The following is a 22,120-nucleotide window of genomic DNA, read 5'->3' on the forward strand; positions in this document are numbered from 1 at the left end:
CTATAGATGTGATGATGCGGAGGTGTCGTCAGATGATAACCCCCCAGGGTAGACAGCTTAGACATCGTAGGCATTGGCCTGGTTGTCAACGGCAACGATCGATCCAGAGATTCAGTCTCTTCAGGCCAGGCAAAGCAAAAGCTTGTATTACAAGAAAGAAGAATAATAAAAAATAAAAGTCTAAGTTTAACTTATAGATTACTTTTACATACATATATAGGAAACCTTGTGTCGATTTTATTTGTAGCTCCAAAACGAGAATGGCCATTCTACGTTACTACGATGTAAAGGCCTACGATGAAGCCGAACAGAAGAGAGTGCTGAGGCGACTCCAGGCAGAAGATAAATATGTGGCTTCATTGCAAATGGAACGTTGCTATCATCTGGAGTATAGTAAGGAGGAGAAGCATACGCTGCCTTTGGAGCAATTACTCATTTGGCTGGTTAAGCAACCCATGGATAGTGGCAAAGATTTGACCAAGCAACCAAATCTCAATGCATCGGAAAGTTCGGATCGAGAACTTCTTATTGAGATTGGACCACGTTTCAATTTCTCAACGCCTTATTCGACGAATTGTGTGAATATTTTCCATAATCTCGGGTATACGGAAGTACGCCGCATGGAGACTTCAACCCGCTATTTGATAACATTCTATATAGAAAGTGAAACCAGGGATCCTTCGAAGTTTGTCTCTCTCCTGAGTGATCGTATGACCCAGTGCGTTTACTCAAGTGAGAATACGCCAAAGGAGAGTTTCGATGAGCAATTGCCCACGCAGCAGGCACCTTGGCATTTTGTTCCTCTTCTGGAAGAGGGTATCCAAGCTTTGGAACGCATTAATCAGGAACTTGGGTTGGCTTTCAATGACTTTGATTTGGATTACTATTACAAGTTGTTCAGTGAAACTCTGAAACGTAATCCCACAACTGTGGAGCTCTTCGATTGCGCCCAGAGTAATAGTGAGCATTCTAGGCATTGGTTCTTCCGTGGTCGCATGATCATCGATGGACAGGAGCAACCAAAATCCTTGATACGCATGATAATGGACACACAGAACCATACGAATCCCAATAATACCATTAAATTTAGTGATAATAGTAGTGCTATACGTGGCTTCCAGCACGATGCACTGCAGCCGAATATGGTGGCCTTGCCAGGATCTGTTGGTCTACAACGTGTACAATCAGATTTGATATTCACCGCCGAGACGCATAACATGCCCACGGCTGTGGCTCCATTTAGTGGTGCGACCACAGGAACGGGTGGAAGACTACGAGATGTTCAGGGGGTTGGTCGTGGTGGTATACCAATAGCAGGAACTGCTGGGTATTGTGTGGGTGCTCTCCACATACCAGGTGAGTGCAAAATCTCCATTCGTCAATTGATTTTTGATTAATTTCTGTATTATCCTTAGGTTATCAGCAACCTTACGAGCACGTTGGCTATAAGTATCCCAGTTCCTTTGCCTCACCTCTGCAAATTCTCATCGAGGCCAGTAATGGTGCCTCTGATTATGGAAACAAATTTGGTGAGCCAGTTATCACTGGTTTTGCCTTATCCTATGGCCTGCCAAATGTTGATTCCTCCTCCAACCAGGCTCGAGATGAGTATGTGAAACCAATTATGTTTAGTGGTGGACTTGGAATCATGCCTGCCTCAATGCGTGAGAAATTGACGCCGCAGCGTGGTCAATTGCTGGCCAAGATTGGTGGACCTGTCTATAGGATTGGCGTCGGAGGCGGAGCGGCCAGTTCGGTGGAAGTCCAAGGTTCTGGTGACGCCGAATTGGACTTTAATGCGGTGCAACGTGGTGACGCGGAAATGGAAAATAAGCTAAATCGTGTGGTTCGTGCTTGCTTGGAGCTTGGCGATCGTAATCCCATCTTGGCCATACACGATCAGGGAGCTGGAGGTAATGGAAATGTGCTGAAAGAGCTGGTGGAACCAGGTTTTGCTGGAGCTATCATTTTCTCCAAGGAATTCAATTTGGGTGATCCCACGATTACGGCTCTGGAACTTTGGGGTGCAGAATATCAGGAGAATAATGCCATTCTCTGCAAGCCAGAGCATCGTGAGCTGCTGGAGAGGATATGCAGGCGTGAAAGATGTCCGATTAGTTTTGTGGGCATTGTAACAGGAGATGGACGTGTCACTTTGGTGGAGCAAGAGGCGCCTGGCCAAGTGGAAACAGCTCTTACCACCAAGTATCCGGGACCAAATCCGTTTGACTTGGAATTGCAACATGTTCTGGGTGATATGCCCAAGCGAAAATATGAATTGAATCGGGAAAAGATAACATTGAAGGATCTAGAGTTGCCCGAGGATCTGCAATTGCACGAGGCTTTCGAAAGGGTATTAAGTTTGGTGGCTGTGGGCAGTAAACGTTTCCTCACCAACAAAGTGGATCGATGTGTCACTGGATTGGTGGCGCAACAACAATGTGTGGGACCTCTACAGGCACCACTGGCGGACTACGCCCTCACTACAGTCTCCCACTTTAGCCAAGCAGGAATAGCCACATCGATTGGTAGCCAGCCCCTGAAGGGTTTACTTGATCCCGCCGCCATGGCCAGAATGTGTGTGGCTGAGGCTCTGAGTAATTTAGTTTTTGTCAAAATCAGCGAATTGGCCGATGTCAAGTGCTCTGGAAATTGGATGTGGGCAGCCAAATTACCCGGTGAAGGAGCCAAAATGTTTGATGCCTGCCAAGAGCTATGCAATATCCTTCAAGAACTTCACATAGCCATTGATGGTGGCAAGGATTCTCTGTCCATGGCTGCCAAAGTCGATGGGGAGACTATTAAGTCTCCCGGAACATTGGTCATATCCACCTATGCCCCATGTCCGGATGTTAAAGTGCGTGTAACTCCTGATCTAAAGGGTCCTGCAATGGGTAAGAAAACTTCTCTGCTATGGATCATCATGGAGGATCGATTACGTTTGGGTGGTTCTGCCCTGGCCCAGGCCTATGCCCAGCAAGGCAAAGAAACTCCGAATTTGGCCAGAAGTGATCTATTGGGCCAGGCGTTTGCTGTTACACAAACCCTGCTGGGCAAAGGACTATTGCTTGCAGGACATGATGTTAGCGATGGTGGTTTATTGACATGTCTGTTGGAGATGGCTATTGGTGGTTTGGCTGGTCTAAACGTTGATTTAACCGAGCCTTTAACCAAATTTGTCAACTATGATGCCGCAGCCGTTAAAATTGGACGTCCTGAATTGGCCCTGCTCTTTGCTGAGGAATGTGGCTGGGTAGTGGAAGTACTTGAAACAGATCTGAAGCAAGTACGCTCCATTTATCAGGAGGCCGGCGTGCCCAACTACTACCTGGGTGAGACTACCGGAAGTGGTCTGGATTCCCGATTCCTAGTGAAAAAGAACTCTACGTCTACACTGATGGATAAAACATTACGCGTTCTCTATAAGCAATGGGAACGCACTAGCTACGAGTTGGAAAAACTTCAAATGAATTTCGAGTGTGCACAAGATGAATTCAACAGTCTGGACTATCGTCAAACTCCCCAATACAAGGGTCCTCTCAATCTCCAGTCCGAGCTTATATTAGCTCGCACATCACAGACAATTCGGGTAGCAGTTCTCCGTGAGGAGGGTGTCAATAGTGAACGCGAGATGATGGCAAGTCTTTTGAGAGCCAATTTTGAAGTTCACGATGTGACTATGTCGGATCTGTTGGAAGGTAAGCATCAATATACAAATTAAAATGTAAACCAATCTTTAAATTATTCATTTGTATTTCAGGACTCACTAATTTGTCGCAGTACCGTGGATTGATTTTCCCCGGCGGCTTCAGTTATGCAGACACTTTGGGTTCTGCCAAGGGTTGGGCAGCCAATATACTGCACAATACCAAGCTTCAGCAACAATTCGAAGCTTTTAAAAAGTCTCCAGATGTCTTCTCTTTGGGCATTTGCAATGGCGCTCAATTGATGACTTTGATTCGTTTTGTCGGTCCCACAAATGGATCAAATCCCGATGTGGCGCTGCTTCATAATCGTTCACAACGTTTCGAATGCCGCTGGTCAACTGTGCGAATTCCTCCAAACCGTTCGATAATGTTGAAAAACATGCATAAACTAATACTCGGCTGTTGGGTTGCTCACGGCGAAGGCCGGTTTGCTTTCCGTGACGAGGAGAAACTTATTAATCAATTGAATGCTGATCAATTGATCACCTTACAATATGTGGATGATGTGGGAGAACCTACCGAACGTTATCCTCTTAATCCCAATGGCAGTCCACGGGGCATTGCTGGTCTCTGCTCGTCCGATGGTCGACATTTGGCCCTTATGCCACATCCCGAACGTTGCAGTGCCATGTATCAATGGCCTTACGTGCCACCTAATTTCGAAGTTCCAGTAACCCAAACAGAAAGTCCATGGCAAATGATGTTCAACAATGCCTACAATTGGTGTGTCCAAAACGAGAAATAGTTTTAGCAAATCCAAAACTGAAGTATACGATTACATATATCACTTTTATCTGATTTATACGAATCTACATTTTTATACAAAGTATATACAAGAATTTATTAAAAAAAATAAAAACAAGTACATTAAATGTATTCAATAACAAAATTCCATTTCCTGAGTAATATTTATGATTTTACTATAAATCTATCATCGATATACTACTAGGATTAATCAACATAACTTACATTAGTTATCATTTCATTTAATCAATTAACTAACTTTATTGTATAAAACTTATTCATTTTAACAAATTATAAATTACTTTTGTACAATTTAAGCTTAATTCTAACACAATTCTAATGGGAAATTTGTAACAAACATTTTAAATAATTAGTCTTGGCTCCTCGAGCCTTCATATATTTTGAATTCCAGTCATGTTCGTTAATATGTAGCACCTTATAGCCCATCATTTCCAGATGTTTGATCTTTAAAGATTCTGGACCACGTAAGGCAGTTAAATCATTTTCACAAAATGAGTCCAATTTAAGCAACAAAATGGCAACTCTATAAGAAAATTTAGAGAATTTATTGATTTGCTAATCCATATTATATATTCCCTTCTTACTTGGTTATACGATCCAACATAGTTGACTCTACGGGAGTGGCTGGTAAGAGTTTCTTGTCCTTATCAAAGTGTATTACAAAATCAATTTGATAGCCATAAGGTGTTGTGTGATTACAGCGAAAATATTTATCATCCTTCAGGACATCCTGTAGCAGTTGTTGTACTTCTCTGCCAAATATGGACGTTTGTACTGGTTCTAAGAAATGTACGAAAAACAACAATTAATTTGTATGTAAGTAATAAAAAGTATTAATATAGACTTTTACTTTTACTAAGCTGAGCTTCTATATAATTTTGCTGAAACCAGGGAACATTCGCCTCTGGCATATCCAAGCAAACTGTACGATTTAATTGCATAACCTGATTAAGTACACGTTCCGGATATGTCGCCTTGGAATAACATATTTGTATCTCATCCTCAATTCTTTGTATGAATTTAACGCAGAAAACTTGATTGATCAATTGTTCGGGTATGGTTTTGTAAAAACATAAAGCCAGGCTAGCTTGGATTAGACTAAGGCCACTCATATGATCAAAGTCCCTACAGAGAAAAAGAAAAACTAATAAGAATACTTTTGACTTAGCAAGGATAATTTACGACTTTACCTTAACAAAATATTTCCTGCTCTTTCCAATGCTTCCAGTGAGTTTGGTGTGTAGCCCAGATTGTAGGAACAGGTGAGCACCTTTTCCACCGTATCGCCGGTAATATGTTGATGCTGCTGGGCAATATAATCAAACATAGAGTCCAACATTTCGGGTACAAAAAAGTGTGAGGCATTAAAATTATATGCCATATCTCGAACCACACGAGAACTGAGATCATTACAATTGAGGGTTTTATAGAGAGCAAGTGCTTCATTGTAGACCTGTGTGTTTTTCAAGGCTAAAAGGCATATACAAATGTATAAGGATTAATAAGAAAGTTCAATGAAGTCAACAATACTCACTCTTGCGATGACTCAGAGTTCGCACAATGACACTGAGGTCACTGGCTTTCAGTGTCGGTTCCTCGAGATGCCTTTCGGCACAACCAATTAGAATACTATCCATTGTGGTCAACTGCATGGTCATTAATGGAGGCACATTGTGACGGAAACGCAATTCACAGGCTATTTGCATGCCACGACTAAGCAGAAAGCAATCCTGTATATCAAATTGTTGAGCCATTGTTAGCATTTTGCTCAACAATATGTTGGGAAACTTTTTCCAAGCGAATGGCGTCTGACCGTAGGCCAGCACGAATGAGGCCATACGGGCGAATTTTGATGGTAATCTACCAGCTATATCACCACCATCAATGACTTCCATGCACATGCGACTTAGCTTGCGTTCCACATCATGATGGCGATAGGTCCCACCGAGATTATTATTAAAATTCATATAACGTTGACAATGCCGGAGAAATCTTAAATGGGTTTGCTCCTCCAACGATGAGTCCAATTCTTTAATGACCAGCGACCAATAGGTGTTACATTGCTGCAAATCGGAGATTTTTAAGGCTCTTAGAATAGTGAATAGGAATCCGCTTGTATTGGGCAGAGACCAGGAGTCATTGGAGTAAAGTAATGTTTTGAATTGCATTAAGTAATTATCTCTTTGTTGGGGCATAGCGAAAGGCACGGCACATGAGAGATTATCGGGAGTAAGTTCATCTTTTAGAATCTTTTCCGTAGCCGCCTTAAGTGGTCCTACCAATTCAGCGGGTTCTTGATGATGGAGAAAGGTGCGGCAAACGCTTTTCAAATCATTTGCTTCCAGCTCTCCAAGGCATGGAATCAATGTGAGCATAATTTTTCTTCTCAGGGGAGTATGTTGTTGTGACCAAACCGGCAAATTCAGCATATGCAACACTTTAATTAATGCTTTTGGTGTAAATTCACTCAAGGTTTTGTCTTGTATTAGTTTTTGAACTTTTTCCTTATACGTTTGCAATGAATCCTGATCAATTAACGGATGTAATTGGAATAGACATGTGGCCAATAATCGGACTTGTTCTTCAGTCTGGCATTGATGTATGTGCCGATCCAAATGAGGCATAAAATTTCGACACACCAAAGGTGTGAAAAAATCACGCTCCAAATTAATTCCAACAGCAAAACGTGAGAGAGATGTCAGAGGTATAAGATTTCCATGAACACTATCCTCTATTAGGCGCAATCCTTGCGTAAGGATCCTCTCCACAGTTAAATTACTGTTGGGTATATGAATTTTTCGTAAGTACAAATAACAGCAGCTTAAGTCATCCACAGTCATATGGTTAATAAGATCATCCTTGTCCAAGAAGGGCAGAATATTTCTTACAACTTTTGTCCTTAGATCTAGTTTATTGGTCTCATCCATATTCTGATATTGCACCCAGAGATTGGGTAATCCATTGATCAATTGAGGTAGTTCTATTATCACCGAGTCATGTTGAAGACGTTGCAATAATGAATCTTCATTAGCCTTCTGTTCTTGATAGAAGCGTCTGGGCAGAAAAGCGGCCGGCAGATTTTCTTTTTGTTGTGTTTGTCTTCCCGCTCCCAGATGGACATGTCTTCGCATTAGCTGTAGTCGATGTATTTGTAGTAAATATTGCAAGCATTTCCATTGTCCACGACTTAAGTAACTCAGATACATAGCAACTAGTAATGGTTTTATTTAGAGAATTGTTGAATAATACGCTAAAAAAATTGCGTATTTTAAGTTAAGAACGTGAATAAATTTGACCATCAGCTGTTTACTATCAACATTGGTGAACACAGCTGACCGATAGCGGACTGCCAACCTTTTAGTTTTTGTAACGGCTTTGGTGTTGTGCGGTTTATAGTGAACTCCAAAAAAAGCTAAATTGACTGCACTAAGATTATTTCATTATTAGCGAAATGACAACAATACACTCCGTAAATAAAGTAATCGTTCTACAGAGTGGTTATTCCCGCGAAGATGCCGAAAATCCTAACGCCATGAGAGCCAATTGCACTTGCACGCTTATTCGTTGCAGAGATGGCACCAACGTCATAGTGGACACAATGACCTCGTGGGATGGAGAGCACTTGAAATCTTTGCTGGCAAAGGAAGGCTTGGAAGTGAATGATATTCACATTGTTGTCTGCACTCATGGACATTCCGATCACATTGGATGCAATTATTTGTTTCAAGCGGCTGGCCTTCATTTAGTTGGAGCCTGTGCATCATATCGTGATCTTTACATGGATCACTTTGGTAGCGGCAATCCAGATGAGGAACTTAAGTTGGACAAAAATGGCGAGGTAGTTGTTCAACGTACTCCTGGCCACACATTGAGTTGTGTCTCTGTTATCGTAGACAATACAGAAACTGAAAGAAAGATTGGGATAACTGGTGATCTCTTTGAACGAGTCGAGGATGTGGAGGACCAAAACATTTGGTTGGATGCTGGTAGCGAAGATGAGAAACAGCAGCGAGTGCAGCGTAGTAGAATTGCCGAACTATGTGATTATATAGTACCTGGACATGGTCCTATATTTGCCGTAGATGACCGTATTCGAGACAAATTGAAAGAGGATATGAAGAAGGAATAGCAGCTATTTACTATAAACCAAGGATGGGCACGTAGTGGCTCTTTTGGCTCCCGTGGCTCTTTACCGGCAGAGGCTGGGCAGAGAAAAAGGTTATTTTTTGGTCTCGACGCACACAAAAAATTGTGTGCTCGAGTTTTATGACGGGTCATAAACGACCTTTTTTGGGTCGAGCGAGCGATCGTCGTCGAACTTGTTGGCAGAGGGACGGACAAGTACCGAATTTTGCGGGGAGGGGGAAAAGGGTCGAGATCTCGAGCTCGCAACTTTTAGGCAGAGAGACGGACAAGTCCCGAATTTTACGGGGAGGGGGAAAAAGGTCGCGATCTCGAGCTTGCAACTTGTGGGCAGAGGGACGGACAAGTCCCGAATTTTACGGGGAGGGGGAAAAATGTCGCGATCTCGAGCACTCATCAAAACAACCCTTATTTTTTACTTGTCCCTCACTCCCTCTGCCTAAAAGTTGCGAGCTCGAGATCTCGACCCTTTTCCCCCTCCCCGCAAAATTCGGTACTTGTCCGTCCCTCTGCCTAAAAGTTGCGAGCTCGAGATCTCGACCCTTTTCCCCCTCCCCGCAAAATTCGGTACTTGTCCGTCCCTCTGCCTAAAAGTTGCGAGCTCGAGATCTCGACCCTTTTCCCCCTCCCCGCAAAATTCGGTACTTGTCCGTCCCTCTGCCTACAAGTTCGACGACGATCGCTCGCTCGACCCAAAAAAGGTCGTTTATGACCCGTCATAAAACTCGAGACACACAAATTTTTGTGTGCGTCGAGACCAAAAAATGACCTTTTTCTCTGCCCAGCCTCTGCTGCTGATGCTCTGGCTCCCAAGTTAAATTTTCGTGCCCACCCTTGCTATAAACCATAAAAGTTTATTTTTAAAGTACTTTCAAAAGAATGTAAAGCTCTATAAATGTTTTCTTTAAAAAGTAATGAATATGTGAATTAAATGGATGTTATCATTTCCCCACATAATAAATATTTAGTCACTAATTTTAAAATAGCCTTGCCTAATCAAAATTACACTCAAATATTTGAATTCAAACATAAAACTGAATTTATTTTCGAACTTTTTTTGGTCACACTAAATTTTGGTATTTAATTTATTCACATGAGTTGCCATCCCCGAATTGCTGATTGCTTTTTAACAAAAAATTGTTAAGCAAAAAAAAAAACAACGTTTAGAGCTTTAAGAAAGCCAAACAAACAAAGGCAAATCAGTTATTATTACCTCCATTAGCTACAATGGATCCATCATTGAGTCTGGCCGATAAATTGGCATCAAAAACAGCCAGCAGCAACTCTCTGGACAGCAGCTCCAAGTCCAGTTCAGGCGGAGGCATTGAGAATGGTGTTCTGCGAGACACGCCCTTTGCCTACCTGGACGGTGAAGAGGATCAGGACCAGAAGAACGATGTGACCTATGTTTGTCCATATCGTGGACCTGTCTTTGGAGCTCTGACTATAACCAATTATCGTTTGTATTTTCGTTCGTTGCCATTGCGAGATCAGGAGCTTCCGGTTGTCGTCGATGTGCCACTGGGAGTCATAGCCAGGGTAGAGAAGATCGGAGGAGCTACATCGCGAGGCGAAAACTCTTACGGCATCGAGATTTTCTGCAAGGACATGCGAAATTTACGCTTTGCCCACAAACAACAGAATCACTCCCGTCGCACAGTCTTCGAGAAGTTGCAAGCGAATGCTTTTCCTTTGTCCTACAGTGGGCGATTGTTTGCATTTGCTCATGCGGCGGCTAGGGCCACTGGGGCAGCTGGAGCCACGGCCGCCGGCGGCTGGGATGGATGGGCAGTATATGAACCGCTAGCTGAATTGCGTCGCCTTGGTGTACCCAACGACATGTGGAGGGCAACGAAACTAAACGAGTCCTACGGCATTTGCGATAGCTATCCGGCTGTGTGGGCCGTGCCAAAGGCGGCCTCTGATGATTTTCTACGAAGGGTAGCTCAATTTCGTTCGCGTTGCCGTTTGCCTGTTTTGTCCTGGATGAATCCTCGCACACAGGCCACCATTACTCGATGTTCACAACCCTTGGTGGGTGTCAGTGGCAAGCGGAATGCCGATGATGAGACCTATCTGAGTTACATTATGGAGGCAAATGCTCAATCCGATAAACTAACCATTATGGATGCGCGACCCAGTGCCAATGCCATAGCCAACAAAGCCAAAGGCGGCGGCTATGAGTCTGAGGATGCCTATAAGAATGTGGAAATCAATTTTCTCGATATTCATAATATTCATGTAATGCGTGAGAGTCTGAGAAAGGTGAAGGAAGCCTGTTATCCCACCACCGATGATTCGAAATGGCAAACGGCCATTGATAGCACCTTGTGGCTAAAGCACATCCGTTGCGTATTGGCTGGTGCTGTGCGCATTGTGGATAAAGTGGAGACCATGAGCACTTCAGTGGTGGTTCATTGTTCTGATGGCTGGGATCGTACCGCTCAATTGACAGCCCTTTCGATGCTATTGCTGGATCCGCATTATCGTACAGTACGCGGTTTTGAAGTACTAATTGAAAAGGAATGGCTATCCTTTGGCCACAAATTCCAGCAACGCATTGGACACGGTGATAACAAACATTCGGATGCCGATCGTTCGCCAGTCTTTCTGCAATTCATCGATAGTGTGTGGCAAGTTAGCCAGCAATTTAGTAATGCTTTCGAATTCAATGAGCATTTCCTTATCACCATTGTGGATCATTTGTATTCGTGTAGATTTGGCACTTTCCTTTGCAATACCGAAGCGGAACGGGTGGCAGAAGGTAAGGACAAATTTCCTCTTCCTTACGCTCTTTTGTAAAACATTTTTTTTGTTTGTTTTGCAGATCTCAAGCACAAAACTACTTCATTGTGGACACACATCAATTCCTCGTTGGATCAGTATTTAAATCCTTTGTTTCCCTCTTTTACGCATGGTGCTGAATTGGTTTTGCGTCCCATTGCCAGTGTTCGTGCTGTTCGCTTGTGGAAGGGTCTCTATTGCCGTTGGAATCCTGGTCTGTGTGCCCTTCAACATGGTTGCCAACGTACCAGGGAATTGCTCTCGAAACAGGATCAATTATTTAAACATGTCAATGAATTGCGATTGAAGTCAAATAATCGTAGCAATAATATGCAAACAACGACGCGACTGGCTTCGCCCATGCATTAAGTATTTTCTATTATCTATCCTACAGTTCTAATTATATATTTATGTAATGTTTGTGTGTGTGTTTATCTATATGATATGACCTAGGAAAGCTATTCCAAATGTATTCGCAATAAGTAAAGAAAAAAAAAACAACCATTAACAATCAAAATATTAAACTAATTCAAATTATTAATATAAACGAAAGTTTTAATGTATTTTATTTTAATAAGGAGAGTATATATCATGAAATTTTCTTCGATTTTAAGCAACTTATTTTATTTCGATGAATTCATTGAAAGAATTTTCCAACTTGTTGCATTTTGTTTTCATCAAATTTCATTCATAAAACTTGCCGCCTGGCCAGCGCTTGCGCATTTAGGTTACGCATAGGAAAAACCGTCTAGACCACCCAACAAATTTACCACCCATTAAGAATTTGGTAAAGTCAACTAGCCTTTTGCGCCAAAATTGAAATCACAGTTGCCCTCAGTACGTATTCGTGTCTTCATAAAGACGGACGTGTGTTTTGGTGTCGGCTTGGTTAAGAATCTCGAAAAATAACGCCTTCAAAAAATATGTAGAAACATTTTTCATAATCAATTTTATCAAATTTATTACAATGTATTCAAAACCTTATTATTTATTAAGTGTCCTGTGGCTGTCTCTAAGTTTAAGCTATGGTAGCGAAGTCCTTATCATGATTACTTGTCCCCCACATCCCCACCATGTTCATGAGAATTGTTTCGCATTGGCTAAGAGTTTGCGGACACAGCAGCAACACATGGAACTGGCCAGTGGTGGCGTCCCCGGAGATTATGTCATCAAAGTTCATATAATGCATGAACTATTCAATTATTGGACATTACTGTACTCATTGCCTAATTTGCGAACCCAGACACGTTTACTAAATGCGGACACCGAATGGATTATTTGGTGTCAGCACAATACGCACGTGTCCTCATTGCAAGGATTGCTCGAGCAACTACAACGCCAGAATGCCCAAGAAGTAAGTAAAATTAAGTTAAATACAAATCCCGAAAATCCATTTCCATTTCCAAAAAGTCGTTAGTTTATATGTTTCTTCAAATTTTAGAAATTAGTGAAAAAATGTAGCTACTTTTTTGAATTGCAGTATATACTGAAATAATTCTATATATTCTTGACCGCGATAAACGCGTTAATTTGGAACGTATGCAGAAAAACTAACAAATTTTAAAAAATTTCAACAAATCTGTAACTATGCCAATTTTCGTACGATTCTAAAAACAAATGTTGTAACTTTCTTTTTTAAAAACAATCTTTTATTTCGCATTTCAAAGTCATGAATAAACTTCTGTCAATTACTGTAAAAAACTTTTATTTTTTTTATCAGGCTGAAGTTTAAAAATTTGTTAAATTGTTATTAAACACTTCTTGAAATCGATTAGAAATTGGTCAAAATACAGCCACAGCCCTGGAAAACTAGGCAGAATTGACCAAAAACTGAACTATGAAAATTTATTAAAAATTATCAAAATCCCAGAACTTTGCAAGCTCGTAGCTAATTCAGTTTTTGATCGATTTTCAAAAGTAAATTTTTTTGTTTAATGCTTTGAGTATCAATTTAAAATTGCAATGTAAGTTATTAAAATTGTTAAGTTTTTTTTTACATTTTTAGGCGGGACTAAAAAAAACGAGAGCTCTTATTTAGGCATTTCTTGGTGTATTCTTAAATATTCTGAAAAAACAACTTTAAATATTCTTAAAAGTTTCCAATCTTTGCAACTTTGTTACTATGTAATTTTGTATTTTGAAGTCGTAATCTCAATTCAATCTCTTCATCTTTGCAGTTCTATAATTATTTCAATTTTTGACCGTTTAAGAAAGTTTATATCTTAACTTTTTTTTGATCGAAAAGTGATGTTTTTCATTTCCATACAAAACCTTAGAAAGAACTTTAAATTTTGTTTGTTAAAATTGTTAACAGTGAGTCTTAAATTTCCTTAATGATTCACATTTATCTAAAAAAGTAAGAATTTCAGCAAAATGAAGTGCATTTTTACATCATTATTTTAAATTAACTCAAAACTTTTCTTTTTATTTAAAAAATTGATGAATTTTAATTTCAAACTCGTTCTACAAAACGTTTGAGCTTTATAAATTGTATTTACATTTATTGCATCTCACATTGGAAACACCTTGGATTTATTTTACTAAAAGAAAAAAACGTTTTTATTATAAGTTCATTAATTAAAACAACATGCAAAAAAACAAATTTTGAAGCCTTAGTTACAAAAAAGTATTCAAATGTAAATACATTGGGGAACTTTCTAGTTCAGAAGTCTAAAAACTCTGACTTTCTTTAAGTTTACTATTTGATTGTCATAATTAACGTAAATTTCTGTATGCTCGAAATTTTCAGTTGTCTTATTATGGCCACGCCTTGTACGATTCGGAGGCGACCATTGTGCATCATTTTGCATACTACAAGAATCCAACATGGTTTCCATATCCCATGCTCAGTGCAGGCTTAGTTTTTACAGGTCACCTGCTCCGCAGGTAAGTCAACATTCATGTTCAAGAAGACCATCAGTTTGCCATGAGGAAGGAAAATTTACAGACGGCCAGGTCATAACTCATAATGAAACATACATTTTTGCATACAATATTTACAGTCTGGCTGAACTTGTTGCTCTCAATGCACAAAATGTTAGCAGGCACAGTGAATTCAGCATTGATGCCTCACACGAGTTGGCTCGTTTCATTTTCGATAATTTTACACCTGATGGCGACTACGAAAATGATGTTGATGATGATGATAATGATTCTTACATCAAGGTGCAACATCAGCATCTGGCAGGCGACATATTGAAGCGAAAAATAATTTTGAAAAGTGCTACCTACATTTGTCCCGCAGCGACAAAGGCATCGCTGGCATCCCAAGAGATGTCGCCAGAACGTACAAAGAGAAGGATAAAGGACAATATGGATATGGGTTGTGCGATGCATGCAAAACCAGACATCGCATTGACTATGCCGCCACCGCTGTCGACGGCGTCGCCTGTGACTGTGACTACCGGGAATTCAAAAAATTGTGTACGTATTCACTTCAAATTTTGGTATTAAATATGATGAAGCTATTTAAGTCTATGTGGCAAAAGGTTTCAAAGATTTCTTGACAAAATGATAATTAGATCAAAGGACCATAACTAAATTTTAGTTTTTAAAGTGATATCCCTAGTGTTTGTTGAAAATTTAAAGTCCCCAATGGAATGGGTAAAGGGGATATACATACATATATCTACCCCAAGCAATTAGCATTTGAAACCTATTGCCATAAATTCTCAATCAACTTCAACTAGATTTTCTGTTACCAATTGCCTCAACCTCATACTCTAACCACTAACCATCTTGCCACAACTCATACATACATACATACATACCCATACATAGGTGCACACAACAGGCTCGCATATCTATTTTGCAATCAAAACTTGTGCAAAATTCCATAAGGAGCGTATACCAATCATCGAACGCACCTGGGCTATCGATGCCATGAACCGTAGATACTATAGTGATATGGCAGGTGAGTAAGACTAAAGATGATGATGATGATGTTGATGATGATGATGATGACAATGAGGCCAATTAAAGCAAATTGTGGAGAAGAAGTGGGAGAGAAATTAATGGGCGAATGTGTGTTTGTGTGTGTGTGTGTGTGCGTAGCGCATTAACAAAAACACGATGAGGCGGAGTGACAGGACAAACAAAACATATCCGAACCCAACCCATTGTCATTCTCCAATTGCCTTCATCGTGTAGTCCAACATATTGAATATTCATTGATTTGACTTTGTGATTCCTTCCATCCCATCTCTCTCTCTCTTCATTCGCCCCATTCTATGGAACTAAAACCACAACAGACTCCGGCATACCGACAATCAGCACTGGGATACCCAATGTACCGACTGGACATTGTTCCAAAACACTGGCAATTTTACAATTATCCCTCAAGGATATCAACGAACAAATGAACATGTCTGTACGCTGGCTGATGCTTGTCGACGATGATACCTTGTTGAGGTGAGTGTCCATTACGGATTTTGAAAATAAAATACCTGAAAAAGTCAAATTGAATATTACATATTAACTTATATATATACATACATACATAAATGTTTATCAATGTGGCCAATTTATTTGCCCTTTATTTTTATTCGACTTCGTAAAATTAAACCAATAAATAGAACAAAAGTTTTTAATATCCGGTGAGTTGGGATATCATTTTACTTAGAATCCTTTCTGTTGATTTGAATGCCAAAATATCAACAATATGTTGTGTTTATATATTATTTATTTATAATGTGATTGGGCAGTGATTGTAAATTACAGCCAATCTTCTTACTAGCTATAGCTAGTAGGCCTGAAGGTAAAGTTCTATATTATTTCTATATGTAATAGAAAAACAAATATTAAAACAAATAACCTGTGATTTTGTAATGTTGTCAAATTTTGGTAAATGGGGCAAGAGAATAGGCAAAATTCAAATCTTCTTCATTTAAAATTAAAGGAAATTCCTGTAAAATTTATAAAATGCAACATTTAAATAAGAGCGAGTTGTTTAATTGACCTAATTGTTTTAATACATTATAAATAGAACTTTAAAAAACCCAATTAAAGCTTGTTCTTTAAATCAAATGAAATTAAATCAAAGGAATTATTAGAAACAAATATTTTTCAAAATATTATCTCAAATTGAAAGAATTCCTAAAAGTAAAAGAACTATTAGATTCAATTCACTATCTACCTGTACTTTACTATGCCCTTTGAAAGGGAGAAAGCCTTCCCCATAAAATAGAATTCCGAATTTAAAATAGAATTATGAATTTATAACTAAAATTGATGCTTTTATATTTAAATTTGGTCATCGGGTCTAGTTTAATAGGAAAAATCGTAAGCAACCAGTCTGATTCAATCTAATTCGCTTTCAATTTTAGTCTAGTCTGAGTTTTCCTTTATATTATTCAAACATTAAAAATTGGTTCTATTTTAGGACAATACAAAATTCGTTGAAAAGAAAAAAAGTCAACTTAAGGTTTTTACATTGTCATGCGAAGTATTCTACTTGTCTGCTCTGTGTGAGAGAGTTTTGTTTGAAGTTTAATCAACATTTTTACCCTTTTTATTTTCTAAACATTTTTCTTTTCCTGCCAATTAAAACCGAAAATATAACACAAAATCACATATCAAATATACATAAATACATATATCAAATTTTGTCATATATGTTTAAACAATGAGACTATTCCTGATTTGGCTTTAATTTGTATATTTTCGGTAAAATAAAAAAAACCCAATCGAATGAAAATCGCAAAAATTTTTATTTGTTTGTTGTTTAAGTCTTGTTTTATTTGCGATCTGTCTAACTATTTTATAACCGGATGGTTTGAGCTCTAGTGAACTCAATCATATACACATATTCTTATTTATCTTGATTTGAAATCGTTTTAGTCGCCTTTAGTTGCTTGTATTATATAAAAGTCCTAATATAAGGATATTATCGTGGTTATCAGGCGGTTTTTGATTATACTTTAGTTTTTCATTAAACCCAAAAATAAGTTTTTAAAATTGAAAAAACCTCTCTTCCTTAAAATCTCAGATAAAAATGATTGATGATGTCTTTGTCAAATTTTTTAAATATTATTTTCGTTCCTGCTTTTTAACTTGCATTATAGACTTGGCAGTAATACAAAAAACCTATCATATAATTTTTCAAAATTTAACTTCTACGTGGTATTTGGTCAATGATTTTGCGAAATATTAAAAGAGAGAGACTCGAAATAACTTTGTTCAATTCGAAGTTTGTAAACCCTTGCTTAAATACACTTCTATTTAAATAAAGTAATGAAAAGTCTTTAAAAATGAAGGGTATACTGGCAAGTCGGTTTAGCAGTATCTCCTTACAAAACTTGTAGATTTATTCTTGTTTTTTTTTTTGTTGGTTCATTGTTCCGGCTTAAACGCATGACAGGGCATTCAATTAAAAATATTTTTTATTGATAAATCGCACTCATCCTGCATTGGTAATTTCTCTCTCCTTTTCGATTTTCGATTACCCCCCTCAGTGTGCCGCGACTGGGCGCCCTGCTGAGCTGCTACAATCACACGGAGAACATATATGTGGGCGAACGCTATGGCTATCGTTTATATGCCCCGGATGGGTTCAACTATCATACAGGTGGAGCTGGCATTGTGTTCAGCCTGCCGCTAGTCAGGCTCATTGTGGAGCGTTGTAGTTGCCCGACGGCGAATGCCCCAGATGACATGATACTTGGCTATTGTCTCCAGGCTCTGGGCGTGTGGGCCATTCCTGCCAATGGTCTGCATCAGGCCAGGCCCCAGGACTATGCTCGAGAATTGCTGCAACAAAATTTGGCCCTTTCTTTTCACAAATTCTCGAATACCCAACCAGAGCAAACATATAAAAGATGGTTGGGTGGATCGGGGGGTAATGAAAGTCTACACCATGCCCAATTGGATCACAAGAACAACAACAATAACGACCATGGGCAACAAGCAACTTCGGAACATTTTCGTGACCCGCTGCAGTTACCAATAATGATGGCTGCCAATGGCAAACATTTGGATCTTTAGTCCTTAACCAGGTGAGTGGCTAATTAAAAAGGCAACAAATTTCATTTCAAGAACCTATTTTTCTGTGCGTTTATTTTTTGGGGTTTGCTTTCCACCCCAAAACCCAAATGACAGTTGTCGCCGCCGCCGCAGCAAACTCGTTTGCCAACCAAATCCAATCTACATCAAGCAACTGCCAAGCACACAGATTTTCATTTTCCAACTGTTTTCAAAATAAGAATGAGAATAAAAACACACCAAACTTTTTGTCAGGTGTCGCGTTAGGATTGAAATTGAAGCACTTCTCTCTGCCCGTAGAGCCGACTCTGAGTTGTGGTCTGGTCCTCCTGTCTGTTTAATTAGAGAACATGCTGAGAATGCGGTTAACTGAAAGTATTTCAATTTACATTAGAAAAGCAGTAGGCACATACATACAAACAACATATATCTTAAGGTGTTTCCAAGGGATTTCTTATTAATTAAGTACTTAAAAGTGAAATTACAATTACCCCAAATAAAAGTGAAGAATGTAAAATGAAAAGTAAAATTACAATTTCCAAATTTACAAGGAAATTCTTACTGTCTGTTGGGACTCATGTAATCATGTGTCAATAAGAATAAGAAGAAAGTTAGGCAATGATGAATCTAAAAACAAAATTTCAAAGGATTGAAAATTGAAAAATGCTTAAGAAAATTATACAAAACTATGCTATTAATAGTGAGTTAAAGCTTTTGACATTGGGGATCGTGCAATATCGATTTATAATCTATAATAAAGAAGAAACTATGTATATAAATTTGTCATGTATACGATTTAGTATAAAAGACTGTAAAGAAGTCTGAAGTTTTAAGTCTCTGTGGGAGTCCGGAGCCCCTGGATCACTTATCTTGATCCGCATCCAAAGCTAGAAATAAACGAAAAGTGTGGTAAATACTTTTATAAATTGTTTTGCCAATTTATAGTTTTAAAGAATATGTAGTAGGGGGTAAATTTTAATGGCAATCTATTCTGTCTTTTTCATGGGTAAAAATCGAAATAGTTTTTTGGCAAATAATAAAACGAAGGGAAAATTAGGGAGCCAAACAACACAAAAGCAATCCATCTCTATGTCTGTATATGTCTCCATCGCTCACTATCTGCCTCTCTTACGAAAGAAAGATCTTGAGAATACAGTAGAATCCAGTTATAACGAAGCTCAAAGGACCGACGAATTTCGTCGTTATATCCGGAAGACGTACAAACTCTCTACTCTCTATATAAGTTTGTATTGGACCAACCAATCACTATTCGAACTTTAGTCGCTATAACCCGACGGACGTTATAAGCGGAGTCATTATAACCGGATTCTACTGTAGTTATATCTTCTATTTTGCAATTCTGAGCAGCTAAACAAAAATATAGCTAGTTGCCTTTCATTTAAACGTATAACAAATGTATTTTAAGTTTTTGATCAAAATCTATATATTATACTTATGTAGTTATCAGATTGACATTATGAAACTTAAATACAATGTTTCGTACCAATATACCAAAAGCTGGAAAACTTCTATAAATTGGAAGAGACAGATAGTTTTATAAGATTTTAACACAATCCTTCAATCAAATAAATCATTTTTTATTTACGTGTATCAATAATGGTATCTAAAAAAAATCCGCGGTTAGGATATTTTTATGATTATTTTTGAAAAGGCTTTAAAATTGATTTAAAAACTGGTTTCAAATTTAAATTACTCTTTCTTGCTTTTTGCAAGGTTTGTGCCGCCTTGCATAAATTCCTTTGTCAGTTCCTCTAAGTCGTTGTAACAAATTCTTTTGGGCCTTTTAAAACTTAGACCGGTTTGTTGTTAAATTTATTATCATATATTATGTTGTTTTTTTTTATCATTTTGATTTTTACTGCCCTATAAAATTTGTAAGAGATTCAAAAGAAAATTGTTTTTCTAGAGAAATTCTAACTTAAGGTAAAAGAATTACTAAACCAACTTACTAAAAGCTAAGAAAATAAACATAAACTTTTGCACATTTACGTTTGTATAAGAAAACTTTTACGAAAATCCTCAATTTTTTTTTAAATTACTATTGAAAATTAGGTTAGAATGTGTAATTTTGTAAATGCTTTAAGAACTTCATTACATGGTAGAAATAATGTCTTGATCTTATTTGCAATTCAACTGAATAATTGAATACCATTTAAGTGATTTTAGGTATTATTTTCACTTTTCTTTGATTAATTGCATAAATTAATTTTGTATATGGCTTTTCAATAAATGGCAACAAACACCATACAAAAGTTACGAAAACTCAATCAATAATTTAAAGACACGACCAACAAAACCACAAAACAATTTCAATTGTCAACGTTTCGTTCCGCCCCTCTTTCCCCCGCCCATTAGATAGAACTGACACATTGTTTTCACCTATTTGGAAGTAAATGGAGCAAATGAAGTTTGGAGGTCCTGGACAGGACACCTTGCGAAAACTATTGATTAGTATTTAAATAATAGATGCACATACTAAATTATATACAAATGGTGCAAAAGTGCAGAAGTTAGAAGCAATTTCAATGGATTCACTTGTTTGGAAGTCTAGATTCTAGCTAAACTGAATCAATGTGAGGTGGGTGGTTTGGATGGGTGGTTTGTCCTTCCTTCATTCTGGCTGGCTAACCACTTGAAAAATCCACTCAAGCGTAAACTGTTGATGCCCTCAGAATGAGAAACATTCGTTGATTCAGACCAACGACCAACAACATCGACGATTCGTTTCAAAAAATTTACATTTAATGAGGTTTAAGTAAGTGTCAGGTGCCAAAAAAAGAAGAAGCAGTCAGAAGCAGAAGGAGTCACAAGAAATTCAGATTGAAAATGCTTAGGAATGTTAATGATAGATAATGAACCTCAGAGTGTCAAACTGATTGAAATTCAAGTGAAGGTTATCCAAAAGAAAGCATATTAAAGGCTTTTAGTTTTTTATTTAGTACCTATTTTACATTTTACATTTTTGGGATATCTATATATTATAGCTAAAAACAAATACTTTAATTCAAAGGGACAAACTTTATACTTTTTTAACTCTATTTCTAAAACGAATTGGATATCATTACCTCTTGATTATTATTATTATTTTATGGTCCACCCTTAAAGCTTTCACTTAAAATATATATATATTTGCAATCAAATTAATGCTGTTAATTTGTTCATGTGTCTGTCTGGATGTTTATTTGCTCTGCTGCCTGTCTGGAATAAGGCTCAGAATCAGCTTCTACTTACTACATACATCCTGGCAGCAGTAGCAGGTCTTCCTCCTCTCAATGCTGGAACAAAGCTTATCTCTTTCATGCCAGGCCCAACCCAAAAGCCAAGCACGGACTCTTCTTCGACTACGTGTGCCTCGACATTGCCTCGCTCTGCTGCCTGCTTCGTGTCGTGTCCTAATTAGTTGCGGATTTTTCAATGAATGAACCAAGCCAAAGCGCCAACCGCATGGTGAGACGACACTGCGACAAGTTGAATTTAAATGGAGGTAAAGCCAAAACGACAAAAAAAATTCTGAAATTTAATTAACAGCTTGCAGAGTTAAATAAATGATACAAATTGTATGACTACTGAATAAAATTCTTATGCATCTATGTATGTGTCTGTGTGGGTGTGTGTGTGTGTGTGTGTGTGTGTCTTTAGGGCCATTCATATGAGTCTGCATAGTTGTCATCATTCTCGTCGCCGTCGTATTCATACTCCTCATCAGCATAGTCATCATCGTA

At 38.4% G+C, this 22,120-nt stretch overlaps 5 protein-coding genes across 5 annotated transcripts; 4 read left to right on the forward strand and 1 right to left on the reverse strand.

Moving 5' to 3' along the window:
• The first annotated feature begins 260 nt into the window (after nucleotides 1-260).
• Nucleotides 261-4,596, forward strand: LOC6642314 (phosphoribosylformylglycinamidine synthase). The gene is made up of 3 exons (XM_002065305.4): nucleotides 261-1,356; nucleotides 1,416-3,698; nucleotides 3,761-4,596. The coding sequence occupies exons 1-3, from the start codon at nucleotides 261-263 to the stop codon at nucleotides 4,450-4,452; spliced, it is 4,071 nt and encodes a 1,356-aa protein (XP_002065341.1). The 3' UTR covers nucleotides 4,453-4,596.
• Nucleotides 4,597-4,749: 153 nt separating this feature from the next.
• On the reverse strand, nucleotides 4,750-7,793 carry LOC6642315. Its single transcript, XM_002065306.3, has 5 exons — nucleotides 6,007-7,793; nucleotides 5,663-5,942; nucleotides 5,323-5,597; nucleotides 5,057-5,252; nucleotides 4,750-4,995 (listed from the first exon to the last, which is right to left on the reverse strand). Exons 1-5 carry the CDS (start codon nucleotides 7,676-7,678, stop codon nucleotides 4,788-4,790), a joined length of 2,631 nt encoding a protein of 876 aa, XP_002065342.1. The 5' UTR covers nucleotides 7,679-7,793; the 3' UTR covers nucleotides 4,750-4,787.
• A 111-nt stretch (nucleotides 7,794-7,904) lies between these two features.
• Nucleotides 7,905-8,707, forward strand: LOC6642316 (metallo-beta-lactamase domain-containing protein 1). The gene has a single exon (XM_002065307.3). It carries the CDS (start codon nucleotides 7,924-7,926, stop codon nucleotides 8,599-8,601), a length of 678 nt encoding a protein of 225 aa, XP_002065343.1. The 5' UTR covers nucleotides 7,905-7,923; the 3' UTR covers nucleotides 8,602-8,707.
• A 997-nt stretch (nucleotides 8,708-9,704) lies between these two features.
• LOC6642317 (myotubularin-related protein 2) lies at nucleotides 9,705-11,907 on the forward strand. The gene is made up of 2 exons (XM_002065308.4): nucleotides 9,705-11,379; nucleotides 11,443-11,907. The coding sequence occupies exons 1-2, from the start codon at nucleotides 9,843-9,845 to the stop codon at nucleotides 11,766-11,768; spliced, it is 1,863 nt and encodes a 620-aa protein (XP_002065344.1). The 5' UTR covers nucleotides 9,705-9,842; the 3' UTR covers nucleotides 11,769-11,907.
• A 354-nt stretch (nucleotides 11,908-12,261) lies between these two features.
• LOC6642318 (beta-1,3-glucosyltransferase) lies at nucleotides 12,262-21,964 on the forward strand. Its single transcript, XM_047010653.1, has 7 exons — nucleotides 12,262-12,753; nucleotides 14,149-14,285; nucleotides 14,402-14,822; nucleotides 15,180-15,312; nucleotides 15,650-15,809; nucleotides 17,852-18,391; nucleotides 21,607-21,964. The coding sequence occupies exons 1-6, from the start codon at nucleotides 12,367-12,369 to the stop codon at nucleotides 18,378-18,380; spliced, it is 1,767 nt and encodes a 588-aa protein (XP_046866609.1). The 5' UTR covers nucleotides 12,262-12,366; the 3' UTR covers nucleotides 18,381-18,391; nucleotides 21,607-21,964.
• The last annotated feature ends 156 nt before the right edge of the window (nucleotides 21,965-22,120 follow it).

This window comes from Drosophila willistoni (assembly GCF_018902025.1).
Source record: "Drosophila willistoni isolate 14030-0811.24 chromosome 2R unlocalized genomic scaffold, UCI_dwil_1.1 Seg167, whole genome shotgun sequence".
Lineage (NCBI taxonomy): Eukaryota > Metazoa > Arthropoda > Insecta > Diptera > Drosophilidae > Drosophila > Drosophila willistoni.

Coding starts and splice junctions, on each gene's coding strand:
- LOC6642314 (XM_002065305.4), top strand. CDS start 261: ATGGCCATTCTACGTTACTACGATGTAAAGGCCTACGATGAAGCCGAA. Junction 1,357..1,415: donor GGGTGCTCTCCACATACCAG/GTGAGTGCAAAA, acceptor TATTATCCTTAG/GTTATCAGCAACCTTACGAG. Junction 3,699..3,760: donor TATGTCGGATCTGTTGGAAG/GTAAGCATCAAT, acceptor TTTGTATTTCAG/GACTCACTAATTTGTCGCAG.
- LOC6642318 (XM_047010653.1), top strand. CDS start 12,367: ATGTATTCAAAACCTTATTATTTATTAAGTGTCCTGTGGCTGTCTCTA. Junction 15,313..15,649: donor ATACTATAGTGATATGGCAG/GTGAGTAAGACT, acceptor AAACCACAACAG/ACTCCGGCATACCGACAATC. Junction 15,810..17,851: donor GACGATGATACCTTGTTGAG/GTGAGTGTCCAT, acceptor TACCCCCCTCAG/TGTGCCGCGACTGGGCGCCC.
- LOC6642317 (XM_002065308.4), top strand. CDS start 9,843: ATGGATCCATCATTGAGTCTGGCCGATAAATTGGCATCAAAAACAGCC. Junction 11,380..11,442: donor AGCGGAACGGGTGGCAGAAG/GTAAGGACAAAT, acceptor TTTGTTTTGCAG/ATCTCAAGCACAAAACTACT.
- LOC6642316 (XM_002065307.3), top strand. CDS start 7,924: ATGACAACAATACACTCCGTAAATAAAGTAATCGTTCTACAGAGTGGT.
- LOC6642315 (XM_002065306.3), bottom strand. CDS start 7,678: ATGTATCTGAGTTACTTAAGTCGTGGACAATGGAAATGCTTGCAATAT. Junction 5,598..5,662: donor GCAGGAAATATTTTGTTAAG/GTAAAGTCGTAA, acceptor TTTTCTCTGTAG/GGACTTTGATCATATGAGTG. Junction 5,253..5,322: donor AGAAGCTCAGCTTAGTAAAA/GTAAAAGTCTAT, acceptor TACATTTCTTAG/AACCAGTACAAACGTCCATA.